This window comes from Anopheles bellator, chromosome 2 (assembly GCF_943735745.2).
Source record: "Anopheles bellator chromosome 2, idAnoBellAS_SP24_06.2, whole genome shotgun sequence".
NCBI classification, from domain to species: Eukaryota; Metazoa; Arthropoda; class Insecta; order Diptera; family Culicidae; genus Anopheles; species Anopheles bellator.
The window spans coordinates 71,337,339-71,350,724 of NC_071286.1; the positions used below are offsets into that span (position 1 = coordinate 71,337,339).

A 13,386-nucleotide genomic window follows, 5' to 3' on the forward strand; every position below is an offset into this window, starting at 1 on the left:
TTAGATACATCGGTCTCGGCTGGCTCAAATTCTTATCTTATCTTTCGCGCAGCCATCCCCACGACGGTGGGTTCACTGTCGCGATCGGAGCTTGTTTGCCGACAGACCTACCGTAACTCCGGCGCGTTGCAAATGTGCTAACTTCAAATCAATCCGAACAGCAAAACGGTTGTTAGAGGTCGTGGAGTGTTAATCACCGGTGAAGGTACCAGGCGAGGCACCAGGTTCACCGGTTCGGATTGGAGAATTTTCGAGCACCCTTCAACCTGTTCTTCGTGACACAAGATGACGGCGAACTACAAAGCCCTGGGGCCGAACCATGTGGATGTGGCCAACCGGCAACGGTCTGCGTTACTGCGCACGGTGCTAGTGCTGGTGATCGTGGTTTTCGTGCTATTCTGCCTGCTGGGCTACTTCTATCGGCCGGAAGCGGAAGATAGCACTCGGAACCAGGACCACTTGCAGCCCGAGGCATCCCACGAAGCTCTGCTGAGCCGTCTCAAGTAAGTATTCGGTGGGAGTTTCCCACTTCAGACAGCACGTGCCATACGTATGGACAGGTGATAGCTTATCTCAGTGTATGACGTCTGAGGGCAACGCGGCGCCATTAATGGGAGTGTTTTCATGAGTCACAAAAACATTCCGGACCCCATTGTAACTCCGCTTCGCCTCTGTTTCAGAACCATACTGAGCTGTCACACAGGACAAACACAGGTGCCGTGGATTGAATCGCACGGTGGCTACTATCTGCTTCGTAACTTTGTCCAGGCGGAAGAGCACGTTGAGTGCTACGAAACGGTAACGTACACCACCCACGGTGACTATACGTTCCTGGACAATCTGATACCGTTGCTCGAGCGTTGGCAGGCTCCGGTCAGCGTTGCACTCTACGCTCCCGGGGATGATCTCGATCGTACCGTCGACCTGATCCGTTCCCTGCTCGAATGCCACGAACGACGTCTGCTGGTTCACCGATTCGTAAGCTTCCATCTGTACTTTGACTTCGAGAATCTACCACCGCACCCGGTCAGTCACTACCGGGAGTTGATGCAGGTACCGTACGAATGCCAAAATGCAACCCTACCGATAGGCGAGAGCTTCCGGAGAGCGCACAACCTCACCTACCCGGTTAACGTGGGTCGTAATGTGGCCCGAAGCTTGGCCACGACACACTTCGTGCTGGCGAGTGACATCGAGCTGTACCCCAGTCCGGACTTTATCCCGATGTTTCTGCGCATGATAGCGCATCCGTTCTACCAGTACACCCTGCACGGCACTCCTTCCGTGTACGTGCTGCCGGTGTTTGAGATCGCTGCCGGCAGTGCGGTGCTCGATGGGATGCCAGAGAACAAGGCCCAACTGGTGGAGGCATTGGGGCGCGGTGATGCAGTCAAACTCCATCAGGAAATCTGCTCCAACTGTCACACGGTGCCCGACTACGAGAAGTGGCTGGGTGTGCTGAAGGACGACTACACGATGGACATCCTGACGACGGCGAAACGTGAGTACGAGTTCGGTTACTGGGAGCCGATCTACGTTGGCACCAACCGTGACCCGGAATACGACGAGCGGCTGAGCTGGGAGGGGAAGGCGGACAAAATGACGCAGGTGGGTTACGCAGCCGAATGTGAGGGCACTGGTGAGGTCTTTCTAAACTCCTTTTCTCCCCGTGCGACAGGGCTACATCATGTGCGTCATGGGCTACGACTTTCACGTGCTCGACAATGGGTTTCTGGTGCACCGACCGGGAATCAAAACGCCGGAACAAGCGAACCGGCCACTGCTGCAGGCAAAGCAACGATCTTTCATACGCGAGACTATTCACGGAGAGGTCACCGCACTGTACGGTCTGCGAGTACCATGCAAAATCTAGGAGGAACCGAAGACGAACCTGTTTGAAAATAAGAGTGAGCAACTTCTAGTCAGCGGAATAGGAAAAGAAAATGCGCGATCCGCTTTTTAAGTTTTGTGGTTTATTCACATACATATACACACATACACGCATGCCTAAGCACAGCAAAGCGTTCAGTTTTGGGAGTTTCAGAGTATTCAGTGTTGTGCCGAGCACCTTAGGCGCAACCCGTCACGTTCTCTACGCCATCGCACGCGTTGATCAGTTCGTTGAACGCCTGGTCCGGTCCACAGAAGTTCACCCGTGGTCTGTCGCCCACACACAGGAAGTACTTGTTGCAGTCGTTAGGGGCGCGGAAGAACCGAACCGGTTGCACCAAGTCGGGAGCCTGCGGGGGACACCTGAAGCCAAGATACGCTTCCGCATCGCAATCCTCCACCAGATCGGGCCAATCGCACTGATATGTGGCCGAGTCGAACGCCAACCCGACGGGACAGTTGAGCACGTAACCGGTACCGCCAGCACAGTTCCTAAACTGGCCACAGTTTGCCTGATCGCCGACCTTGTAGTAACCGAACTGGTGCGGACAGTCCTCCGTCGGAATCGGGGGTTGGGTGCGCGATCGGCTGCCACACTCTACGTCGATCGGATACTGGCAGGGATAGGTAAACAGGGAAGCCTTCTCGTTAAACAGCAGTCCATCCGGGCAGAGTTGTCGTTTCGGTTCACCATCCTGTCGAGAGGGCAGATCCGTGTGATCAAAAGGAGCAAAGACAACGATCGATCTTACGATTCTTACCACACACTCAATGTACGCGTCGCACTCGCCTGACACGGCAAAACGACCATTCTTCTCCGGGCAAGACTGGCTCTGTGCTGTGTGGACAGATAGGACAAGAAGGGTGATTTTCTTGGAAATAAAACAAAAATGATGTTGAAAGAATCGGATAGGAGATTTTCCGTATTTTTGAAAGAACCTTTTACATTGGTTTGGGTTCATGGGCCAAATTATAACATAACATCAGATCGGAACGAGCCTTCTAATCGTGAGCCACAAGCGTTTCGTTTTGTTCAATCACAGGAATTGCCGTTCGTTTGAACGATTTACCAGGGCCACACGATCACACTGCAGTCCGCAGCCCGAATGCCGATCGAGCACTGCGGATCACCGGCACTCCATTCTGACCTTTCGATGAAATGTGCCACTTCACTTACAGCACGCTGAAAGATCAAAGGTTTCATCCCCATGGGGTCCTCTGAATCGCCAAATTACGCGTCGCAGCGGCAGATTCCAAATCGTGCAAATGTTAACAGGTTAACAGCAGTTCACCTTTTCGCGAATACAACATTTGTCCCCGTTACTCTTCGCACGATGGCCCGATCGCTTACGAGGCGTCATGATGGGTCGTTTGCAAAGTCCATCGGTCTACTCGCTCTTGCGATCTGCTTATCGGATTTACATGAGGAAGCCATGCGATCGTTTTATTGGTATACCAATTACCGGTTTGTGGTAAAATTAGCAAACTCGTGCTATATACGCGTACCTTTGTAACATTTTCAATGCCATTGACTGAGCGGATCACAGAAACCAAAACTATACGACCGCTAACCGAGTTAAGCGGAGATATGCAGAGCGATCGGAGCTGCAGACGGAAAACCCCCGAAGCCCACCCGTCGTGTGTGGACAGCGTCATCAAGGGCCAAGCTAAATATAATGGTTCCGTTCGAAAACGAGCCATCTTCCCGCGTTCCAAGGTGAACCGGGTGGGAATTCAGATGAATCAAATCAAACAAAATATGAGCGTTCGATGCGCTGCTGAAGCTACGCAGCGAAGCTGTCCTCACTTGCAGGCGGGTTTTTTGGTGGCATTGCATGTCGTAACCTTAAGCTGTTTCGTAATTGTGCAACCCATTGCCTACGGCACCCACAGATCATCGTTTTGCATCCCGCGGTTTTGCTCCATCGCGAAACGATTGTCACTTTCGCTTTTCATTGGGCGAGTTCGGTCTTTCTCTCCCGTTTTCCACACAACATAGAAACGCCCTTGACACAAATCACAGTCACAATAGGTAACGGTTTCGCTCCCCACTCGGTGCCGGGGAAATTACGGTTAACCGCCGCACGTTCTCAATAATTACCATGATAGAATAGCGCCGATATGCAAAATACGACCAGGGCTCCCGTGAGCCTACCGTCTAACGACATAGTGATTGGATTTGCTTTAAACAAGAGGGAAGAAAATCCGTTCCGTATTCGATGGCGGGTGAATCGAAACTGCGAACGAACCGATCGAAGATGATCTTCTCCGGGTGATGGTGGAATCTTCTCACAGTACCCTACTCCCACCGAGCGACCCAGACGAAGGTGCGCCAACGGCTCATCAGCTATTCATGGAGACATTTGTTTGCCGCCTTCGTCGTCACGGTTGTTTCTGTCGCGTGGGCCCACAACCTCATGTAACGCGTTCCGTTCCGCGCTCAGGTGTTCGGCACCAGCGCTCAGTGATAAATGGTGAACGCTGGACAAATTTTAAGAATACCCCGTTTTAGAATATGCACCCAACTTTGGCCACGTGCGATAAGATCCGTTGATGATGCAACGGATGCAGCAAGGTGGAAGCAACGCGGGGCATCTACGAGAAATCGTGTATATTGTCATATGTTGCGGTAAAGCACCGTTCGAGACCGTCCTTGACATTTTCAGTCTCGAAACGCAGCTTCCAACGGGTTTGCCGATGGGGGCCTGATCGGGCTTTAATAGATGGAGGCTATTTTGGGGCGTTTAGGGGCCATCTTTTTTTACAAAACTCTCCGTCGTTCGGGTTAAATAACAGCCTTGATAAGGCGATATTTTTAAATATGTTACGAAGATTTGCCCCTTTCAATAATAATAAGTGAATCATTTGAATAATAATAACGCATCAAGCAACATAATTGTACGAACTCCGAAAAAGCAGGCTATGAAAGAATAACAAAAATCTCACCTTACAGTAAAATATGTTTAAGATTTATGTTAAGATTTTATGTTTATCCGCAAGTTCCGCTGTTTGGAAATCAATCTATTCTGACAGCATCGTTCAAAACTGACAGCACGAAGCGAAAGCTTCCGAGACACACCGCAAGGTGTCGCTGCTGTTTTCATAGCAGTCACACGCAAGTAACCTTTTGACAGCTTGATAGGTTTTGTGGCGATCGATTTCGAACGGATTAAATCGTAAACAAACTAAAACCCGCACTAAAACTAGCAGCGGGAGTTGTGACATGATAACGGGTGGGGCGGGTTTGTCTAGTGGCCGTGTTATCATCCAGTGCTAGTGGTTGGCCGTTTCGCCTTTCTGTTTCTCGGCTGGAAATGCATTGGCGTGCAAGTGAACACTGACCGCGTCCCTTCTGAAAGTTCGGCTTTGTTTTGTTGTGTAAGTCCACACAAAAGTGGCACTGTTCGGAATTGCACGGTTCCAGCGGAATCAACGAACCGAAAATGCCGAACGCGAATCAGGCAATGGCGAAGCAACCACCGTCCATCGACGAGGTGTACCAACAGCAAAACTTCTACATCGGCCTCGCCCTCGCCCTCTCCAGCAGTCTGTTCATTGGATCGAGCTTTATAATTAAAAAAATTGGTCTTCTCCGGTTGTCGCGCGTCGGTTCGGTGCGCGCCAGTGCCGGAGGATTCGGTTACCTGCGCGACTGGATCTGGTGGGCCGGCCTTATCTGCAGTGAGTATGAGATCGTGGGCAAACGATCGTGAGTCACTCGACAAACGCGCGACGAACGCTCGTCTTTTAATTGATAACGATCCGGGCCTAACTATCTCCCTCTCTATCTCTCTCTTGTCAGTGGGTGTCGGAGAGGCCGCAAACTTTGCAGCGTATGCGTTCGCACCGGCGTCACTCGTGACGCCGCTCGGTGCCCTCAGCGTCATCGTGGCCGCCGTATTGGCTTCCAAATTCCTCAAGGAACGGCTAAATCTGCTGGGAAAACTCGGCTGCTTCCTGTGTCTCGTAGGTTCCACCATTATCGTAATTCACTCACCGAAAGAGGGCGAAGTGGAAGACCTGAATCTGTTGATGGACATGCTGCAAGAACCAACCTTCATCACTTACACCGTGCTCATCCTGTCGCTGTCGCTGTTCATCGGTTGCTGCTGTGGGCCACGGTACGGTCACAAGCACGTGATCGTTTATATCCTGCTCTGCTCCGCCATCGGTAGCCTCACGGTGATGTCGTGTAAAGCGCTGGGTCTTGCGCTGCGTGACACCATCTCCGGCAAATCGAACGATTTCGGAATGTGGTTGCCGTACTTCCTGATCTGCGTCACGGTGGTCTTTGTGGCCGTGCAGGTCAACTATCTCAACAAAGCGCTCGACATCTTCAACACGAGCATCGTGACACCGATCTACTACGTGATCTTTACGACGCTTGTCATCACCGCATCGGCGATCCTGTTCAAGGAGTGGCGTCACATGCGAGCGGAAGACATCATTGGCGATCTGTGCGGGTTTTTCGTCGTGATCGTCGCCGTCATACTGCTGAATGCGTTCCGCGAGTTGGACGTTAGTCTCAGCGACGTGAAAGGTATTATGCGACCGAAGCGGGAACTGCTGGGCCACAAGAGTGGTTCGCCGTACGGGGGCGACGAAGACGAACGGGGACCACTGAAGCAACAGTACGGAGGGACGAACTATTTAAATGTGTAGCAGGTATGCAGCAGGGGGATGAAGGCCAGGTTTTCTAGGACTTTTAGGAGACACTTTTTGTTCCTCAGGAGATGGTTGCCGGGTAGGTTATTTAATGAACGCGGGCTCGGCCGGATGTCGGGGATGATTTGAGATTAGCTAGGGCGTGATATGAAACCAAAGGGTTTACCAAGTGTGGACATAAAATGTGAACAGAAGGGTGTAAGGGCAGGAAGGCACTGGAATCTGACCATAGAAATGTAGACATATATTAACAGTAGCATTTTAGGCCAAAACGATTACAAAACTGACAGGGATTTTTGTTACTAGTTAAGATCGAGGAATATCGGTTCCTTATTAAGAGATCCATTCAGTCTTTCAAAATCGTTTGCATCGATAACAAGATTTCCAATTCATACAATAAACGAAAAGGGTTTAGACAAATTACTGGAACTTGTCAAATATTATTGAATAAATTCGAAATGGTATCCGCTAATTGTCATCATGTTCAAGAGAATCGACATGCAAACTTTGAAATTTATGAGAAGGCCAGATTTATTCGTATATTAAGGAGGTTTTAAAGTATTCTTACCATTTTCATGAAGCTAAACTAACAAAACCGTCGCCGTAGCTCTATTCCGATATCTACTAACAACGCTTCAAAGATCAACCAGCCTTCACTGGCATCGTAACTTCCAAAAGTTTCGTGGAGGTGTCGAACTTTGCTTGCACCAGATTCGGATCAATCTGGCAATCAACAAACATGTCGAACAGATAGCCCTTCTTGCGGGCCTCCAGCAAAATTCGATCTTCACCTACATCGAGCGTGATTTCGTTGGAGGAAACCTGTGCGGTAAGGGAAGCGGTCAGACTCGGTTCACACGAAACCAAACAAAACACAACTTACACATTCCGGGAGGTGGAATTCTCCAATCAAGCGCTTCGCTCGACCCATCGGTGGTTCGCGAAACAGCTTACACTCCGGTTTACGGGTGCTCGCCTGCGAGATTGCCAGCTTCGTGGGATCGGGAACGTATTCCGGGGTTTCGGCAGTGGTGTGACTCGTCCGGATACTGTTCGTTTCGTTCTTTACCGTTTTCATTGTCGATCCCGAATCGATCTCCTCGATAAGCGGTTTCTTGGCCGGTTTTTCACCATCCTTCAGCTGCAGCAACGTCTCCTGGTCGGCCTCCGACGGGTTCGGGTAGCTTTCCAGCACCTGCCGCACGTCCCGGTTTTGGATGTTGTGCGGTATGAGCCGATCCATAAACTTTTTGTTCTTCAGAATACGAAAGTTGGTCTCGTCGAGCGCCACGCGGTGCTTGTCCTCGACGCCATCGAACAGCACCGTGATAAGGAACTCACGCAACAGTCCGCCGTTTTCGATGCGCCGATAAAAGCCATTATTGATGGCAATGTCACACACCGAACAGTCCTTGTTGCCTTTGTCCACGATTTCCCGCGGTTCGCTGATGCTCATCGGAATCCGGAATCCGCTCGGGTCACCGTCATTCAGTATGGCGATCAGTTCGTCCTCGGTGATATCCCGCGGGGCCGGAATACCGTCCGTTTGGCACACATTAATGAAGAACTTCCGCTCGGTGCCCTTCCGGAACGCTTTGATGCAGAAGCCTTTCGGGGGGAAGGAAATGGTTAATAATGTCGAGTGCCAAAAGTAGTATAGCATTTTATAAAATATTATTTTAAATGCTCTTCGATGACCCCTTTTTTGTCCATCGTCAACCTGCACACGAAACGTCCTGCTAAAATAACATCATCATTTACAAGTTTGCCACAAATGCACCCATAGTCCTTGGGGCTTTTCTCATTAAAGATATCCGTCTGATAACGCCGCCGTGGCACTTCGAGTGCCAGTGATGAAAACGACGGCCGCGGTTAAACAGTTAAATATGTATCCATGTGAATTTGAAATAAAAAAGCTCACAAAGTGAAATAGTTACTAAAATTTGTAATAATTTTAGGACGAAAGCCCTAATTGAAAGAGAATTGAGGTGGTAATTTTCACTAATGGCCGTAGCCCGAAGTAGTTCCCATCGATAATTAATCATCCCCACAACAGCGCACGGTCTTCCAGAATGGTGGTGGGTGAAGAATCCTATCGCGACAGTTATCTCCCTCCAGAGCCAACAATGGGCAATACAGTGGAACCGTTCAGAAGTTCAGGTGGCAGAGTGCGCAAAAGCGCGAAAGAACATGACTCGACATCATTTTAGGGTGCGCGGTTGTTGCTGCGGTGCGCCAACCAACCAACCAGTCGGAGTGCATCATGACGCCATCGGTGTCGTCATCGCGGTTTTGGGGGCTGTCCAATGCTCGCCGTTGAACGTTATCACCACCTAGTCATTGACACGGAAGAAGCCATACTCCACCCGGCACACGATCGGATAACGGACTAGAACGCAGTCGGATTCAAATTACGAGTTCGGGGAATAGTTCCAGAACAGTCTGTGTCGACCCGGAAGCATTCCACCTGCTGCCTGCTGTCCACCGAATCCGGCCGATCGATGAAACGTAATCCTTTGACCCGTCATCCATCCGACGAAGGAGGAAAGCGAAAGTGGAACCCAACAATCATTAACAACATGATGATGAAGCCGGCGTGTGAACGCAACGCATGGTTTCGTGACGCTGTGTTGGTGGCCGAGGGTTGTTGGTGCGCGTGGGATAGTCACACATGACGATGACGGTAACAACGACGATATGATACGATGATGATGCTGCTAGGCGACCCGAACCATCCAATCCGTTCGGCAGTTCAGTTTGTCGTGGAACTTCGCTTGGTAAGCAGCGTTTCGATCGTCGTAGGTCGTGCAAAGTAACAAGTAGTACAACAAATACTACCCTCAATCGCCTACTGTATGTTCTCGGCGTGAAGTGAGCGCGGTTTGTTTCTGTGTATGAGCTGCAAAAGAAAGTATCGCAATGTAAGCATCGATCCGTTCGGTTCTATCCTTTTTGAGTTAGCCGGCTGTACTTTGTCCCATTCAGAGCACGCTTGGCCGACCGGCGCGGCTTCTTTCAAGTGCAAGGTCAACAAACACGAGTGACGACTGTGGTGCCAATTTTCTTTCTCGTCGATCGCACCCGTTCATTGAACCCGATCACTAGAAAAACGTGGCGGCGTGATTCATTGTTCGGTTCGTGATTTCTTTTAATGAGGATTCGGTGTTTCTGAATGAGACACACCAAAGTGCGTACGTGTGCGTGATATTCCGACCCCCTCGACCGGCTAGTAGCAATATTGTGCAATAGCAGGACACCCCGTAACTTTATCTAATTTCACAGAAGGGCGAACAGAACGGACCTCAAGCCTTTAAGATCTCTTCAGCGGGGCAGTAGGCTCTATGGTGGGCATGTGATGGAGATGGAATCAATTAAAACCATTGGCCACTTTACTTGATAATTGGTTGATGGCCTCCCGTGAATGGTGGCGCTCAGGAATTAGAATTCCTCGGCCGCTAATCGAAACGTGATTGAACATTGTGAGACTCGAGCGTTGATCGAACATGAATTAGCGAGCGTTGAATCCTGTCGGTGGCACAACAACAACAAAAAACGGGCCAAATCCCCTTGAATTAACACAATTGCAGTGGGGCCACAGGGTAAAAAGCCAACATCATTTAGCTATCTCGTCGGTTGCATGATGTTGCGTGCGCGGCATGCTGCTCTTCCCGCAAGATGAACGATGTTTACTTTGATGCTTTGGTCCGGTAACCCTCACCATGATCCGTTCTTCCGTTTCTCTTCGCCAACCGCTTCGTGTACGAAGGTTAACCAGTCGGCGGAAAACCATTACTTCCCCGTGTTCCCATGGAACGGTGTGTCGTTTGAATCACGGCACAAAGTGGTATCAAGCTTCAAAAGTTCGTTATTTGCCAATCATACAGACCCGGAGCTGTTTGCCTGGACGATCCTCAGCCAGCAGAGCGCGATCATCGTACCAAAAGTGCTTTTGAAAAAATAGCAGATGGAACCCGCGGAAACATTCGTCACCAAATTACCATTTTGCCATGTGGACAGAGAATCACATCAGTTCGTACACCGCACGACACGGCATAGAATTGCAATCACCACCCTTTTTGGGGCAGTTACTAGCGCTTGGCAGGCATTTCGAAGTGGGAAAACCACTTGTGGAAAAAGTGAATGAGATCTCGACGGTTGTTGGCAACACGACTATGCTTGTGGGACCGGGGAAGTGGTGCACTAGAGAGCACTCAAGCGGATCATTCGTGGTGAACCAATTATTGCGTAACCAGTCATTGTGGGAAGGTGATCATCGCTCGAGAACTGCAGCACTACGAGCCGCCATAAACGGTGGCTGCACTGTTGATAACTAGAAAGCACTACCTAACGGATTTGCAACTATGCGACACTTGGGGCTACGAGATAGGGCCAATGTGCAAGTCACGTCCCTGCATGGTAACCACATGCTGCAAATCAACGTTCTAGAATGCGTCAGGCAAAAGCATTCTTTACAAAAAGAACATTTGTACATTTTTTGAACAAGTGGAGCCGGCAGCGGACGCGAAATTAGCAGTAAAACCCAAAACGCGGTCGATGAACCGTTTGAATGAATGTGATTGTGTAGAAAAATTTGCATAAATTTGTTTAGCAAAATTACCAAAAAACCTCGCGCCTGCCCCTTTATGCTCACCGTAATTCCGGCGTACATCTGCCGGAAAGCGGTTTTGTGAAGGTGATTTATTAAATTCACGTACGACAGATCGCAAACAATGCGTGCGCCTCGCGAGCGTTGCTGTGCGTAGGCAGCGAGAGAACTAACTTTATGAGATAGCTCCGAATAGGAACCGTTCCACAGCCACTCTGTGTACCCTGGCAGCGGACCCACGGTCCAGCACAAACATTCCAGTCCATGGTCGCACTGAGCCGGCAGTGCGATGAGCAGGATTTTATGATTACTCTCGTGCAAGGTCCTTACTCTGCCCTTCGTTGATGGCCGTCCCGCAGTGGTGGCATTCAAAATAGATGGTGCTGATTAGCTCCACATAAATGAACGTTAACTCGAACCGATCGCCATTACTTTTCGCCGCCGAAAAAACACTTCCAGCGACAACGACTCAAACTTGTTCTCAAAGTTAAACACGCAACGGAAACGCGACCTACGGAAAAGGCAACACGAAACGAAGCACGAATCGTCGGTTTTAGCGGTTTTCGTTGGTGCGGTCTCACCCAAAGGGGTCCGCGAGTCGGGTGCTTATGTGTGGCACGCGACGGCGGTGGTGGCGGCACAAATATGTAGCGCAACGGAAGCATAGAGAAGAGGAAAAAGACGATCGTGCCGAAAGCCAACCGACACACGATGACTGGCAGTTTTGTGGGTTCGGAGATCCGCGTTTGCCGTCCCATTCGCGCGAGTGTTTCGCGTTTCTCTAGCTCTTCTTTCGCGGAGACACATGACGGCGATCTTCCGGTGGGGCGGACTGCTGTCTTGTTAACATGTTCACGGAACCGTTGGGCTCCATCGAGGAACGACAATGTTCCCCAGTGAACGCCGATCGACAGCCTGTCTAGGGGGGCGGGCGGACGGCAATCAGCGACCATATGTCGCCGTGATAAGGGCTCTGCGAAGTGTTATCAGTGCTAGGCCACATCTTGTGTACTGCTGCTTCTTCGCGCTACCACCGAGACTGCCATTTCGCTCTTCGCTTGATACGGAATCGAATGTCAAGCCGACGCGTGTGGAAGGCCGCGTCCTATCGATTATTTTCAGCACTTGGCAATGCATCAGGATTGAGCTTGTAATGGCGTACTGCCGCAAGCCCCACTAGAGTTTGCAAAGTACTGTCCTTTTTAACAGATCAGTTGATAGTAAGCTTTCGCAGCACTTTTGCGCCACAAAAGCTTTGAAAGAACGGAAAAATTGCTCACCGTTTTGCCCTTAATTTTATCTATCTATTTTTATTTATTCAACGATAAGATCACGAGGTGGAAGACTTGCCGTTGGAACATTAGAGGGTTGGAGACACCCTAGCTTAAACAATGCACCGGTCAGCAAGAAGGTAGAAACACTTATCACAAAAGGGCATTATTCTATGTTGCATTTCCCGCATAGCGCCGCCGTTGCATCAACAAGTCGCAGCTGATAACATTTGAATGCCGAAAGCACTTGGATCTGTTTGAAAACTTAATTCAAACACATAATAAAAACGAGATAGTGCGCTTCAATAAATTGATAGTAGCGAAATTTGTAAAGCAATTACAGAAGCGTAAACATTCGATTGATACCGCGTTATCGGACTGCGATTTTCGGCGAGCCACGATTGGCCAGTGCCATGTTCTATTAGACCGTATGATTTATGAGGCCCTCGGTCGAATAAATCCGCCCCTGTTGGATCTATATTGCGATGCACTTACCGGGTGCTGGTTTGACGACTTTTGAGCGGCCGCTGCTTATGTCGTCGGCAAGTTCCGCGACCGGGGCGAAGAAGTTTTCCAGCTGTTCTTCGGCTTCATTCTTGCGACAAAGAACGGATTGCGATTAGCTTCACACGTTGTTGGCGGAGAGCCGTCAATAAATGCCTTACCCGAACGATTCGTAGACTTTTGTCCAATCCGAAACCATCCAGAAAGTTGCTTTTCGACGGTTGACTCATTTTAGTTCACCTTTTCACGGTCCCAAACCACGGCACACGGGGAACAAACAGGAAACTCGGTTTCCACGACCGCAGCACAACATTGACAAAACGGATTTGTTTGGCGAAACGTCAAAACGGCCCGCGAGAGAGTCCGCGAAACATGCTCTCTCGCGAGAACGAAGGAGCTCGCGAAATCAGCCACTCACTGAAACCGGCGATCTACCGGCAATACTTTGTG

General features: G+C 50.0%; 4 protein-coding genes across 4 annotated transcripts; 2 read left to right on the top strand and 2 right to left on the bottom strand.

Moving 5' to 3' along the window:
- Window positions 1-261: 261 nt before the first annotated feature.
- On the top strand, window positions 262-2,675 carry LOC131209562 (beta-1,4-glucuronyltransferase 1-like). Its single transcript, XM_058202656.1, has 3 exons — window positions 262-503; window positions 681-1,608; window positions 1,679-2,675. Exons 1-3 carry the CDS (start codon window positions 286-288, stop codon window positions 1,871-1,873), a joined length of 1,341 nt encoding a protein of 446 aa, XP_058058639.1. The 5' UTR covers window positions 262-285; the 3' UTR covers window positions 1,874-2,675.
- LOC131209563 (protein obstructor-E) lies at window positions 1,975-4,115 on the bottom strand. The gene is made up of 3 exons (XM_058202657.1): window positions 3,992-4,115; window positions 2,652-2,728; window positions 1,975-2,585 (listed from the first exon to the last, which is right to left on the bottom strand). The coding sequence occupies exons 1-3, from the start codon at window positions 4,056-4,058 to the stop codon at window positions 2,070-2,072; spliced, it is 660 nt and encodes a 219-aa protein (XP_058058640.1). The 5' UTR covers window positions 4,059-4,115; the 3' UTR covers window positions 1,975-2,069.
- A 930-nt stretch (window positions 4,116-5,045) lies between these two features.
- On the top strand, window positions 5,046-6,970 carry LOC131209601 (magnesium transporter NIPA2). The gene is made up of 2 exons (XM_058202702.1): window positions 5,046-5,571; window positions 5,693-6,970. The coding sequence occupies exons 1-2, from the start codon at window positions 5,334-5,336 to the stop codon at window positions 6,550-6,552; spliced, it is 1,098 nt and encodes a 365-aa protein (XP_058058685.1). The 5' UTR covers window positions 5,046-5,333; the 3' UTR covers window positions 6,553-6,970.
- Window positions 6,971-7,074: 104 nt separating this feature from the next.
- On the bottom strand, window positions 7,075-13,239 carry LOC131210173 (PIH1 domain-containing protein 1). Its single transcript, XM_058203382.1, has 4 exons — window positions 13,098-13,239; window positions 12,928-13,027; window positions 7,439-8,163; window positions 7,075-7,377 (listed from the first exon to the last, which is right to left on the bottom strand). Exons 1-4 carry the CDS (start codon window positions 13,164-13,166, stop codon window positions 7,198-7,200), a joined length of 1,074 nt encoding a protein of 357 aa, XP_058059365.1. The 5' UTR covers window positions 13,167-13,239; the 3' UTR covers window positions 7,075-7,197.
- Between the last annotated feature and the right edge of the window lie 147 nt (window positions 13,240-13,386).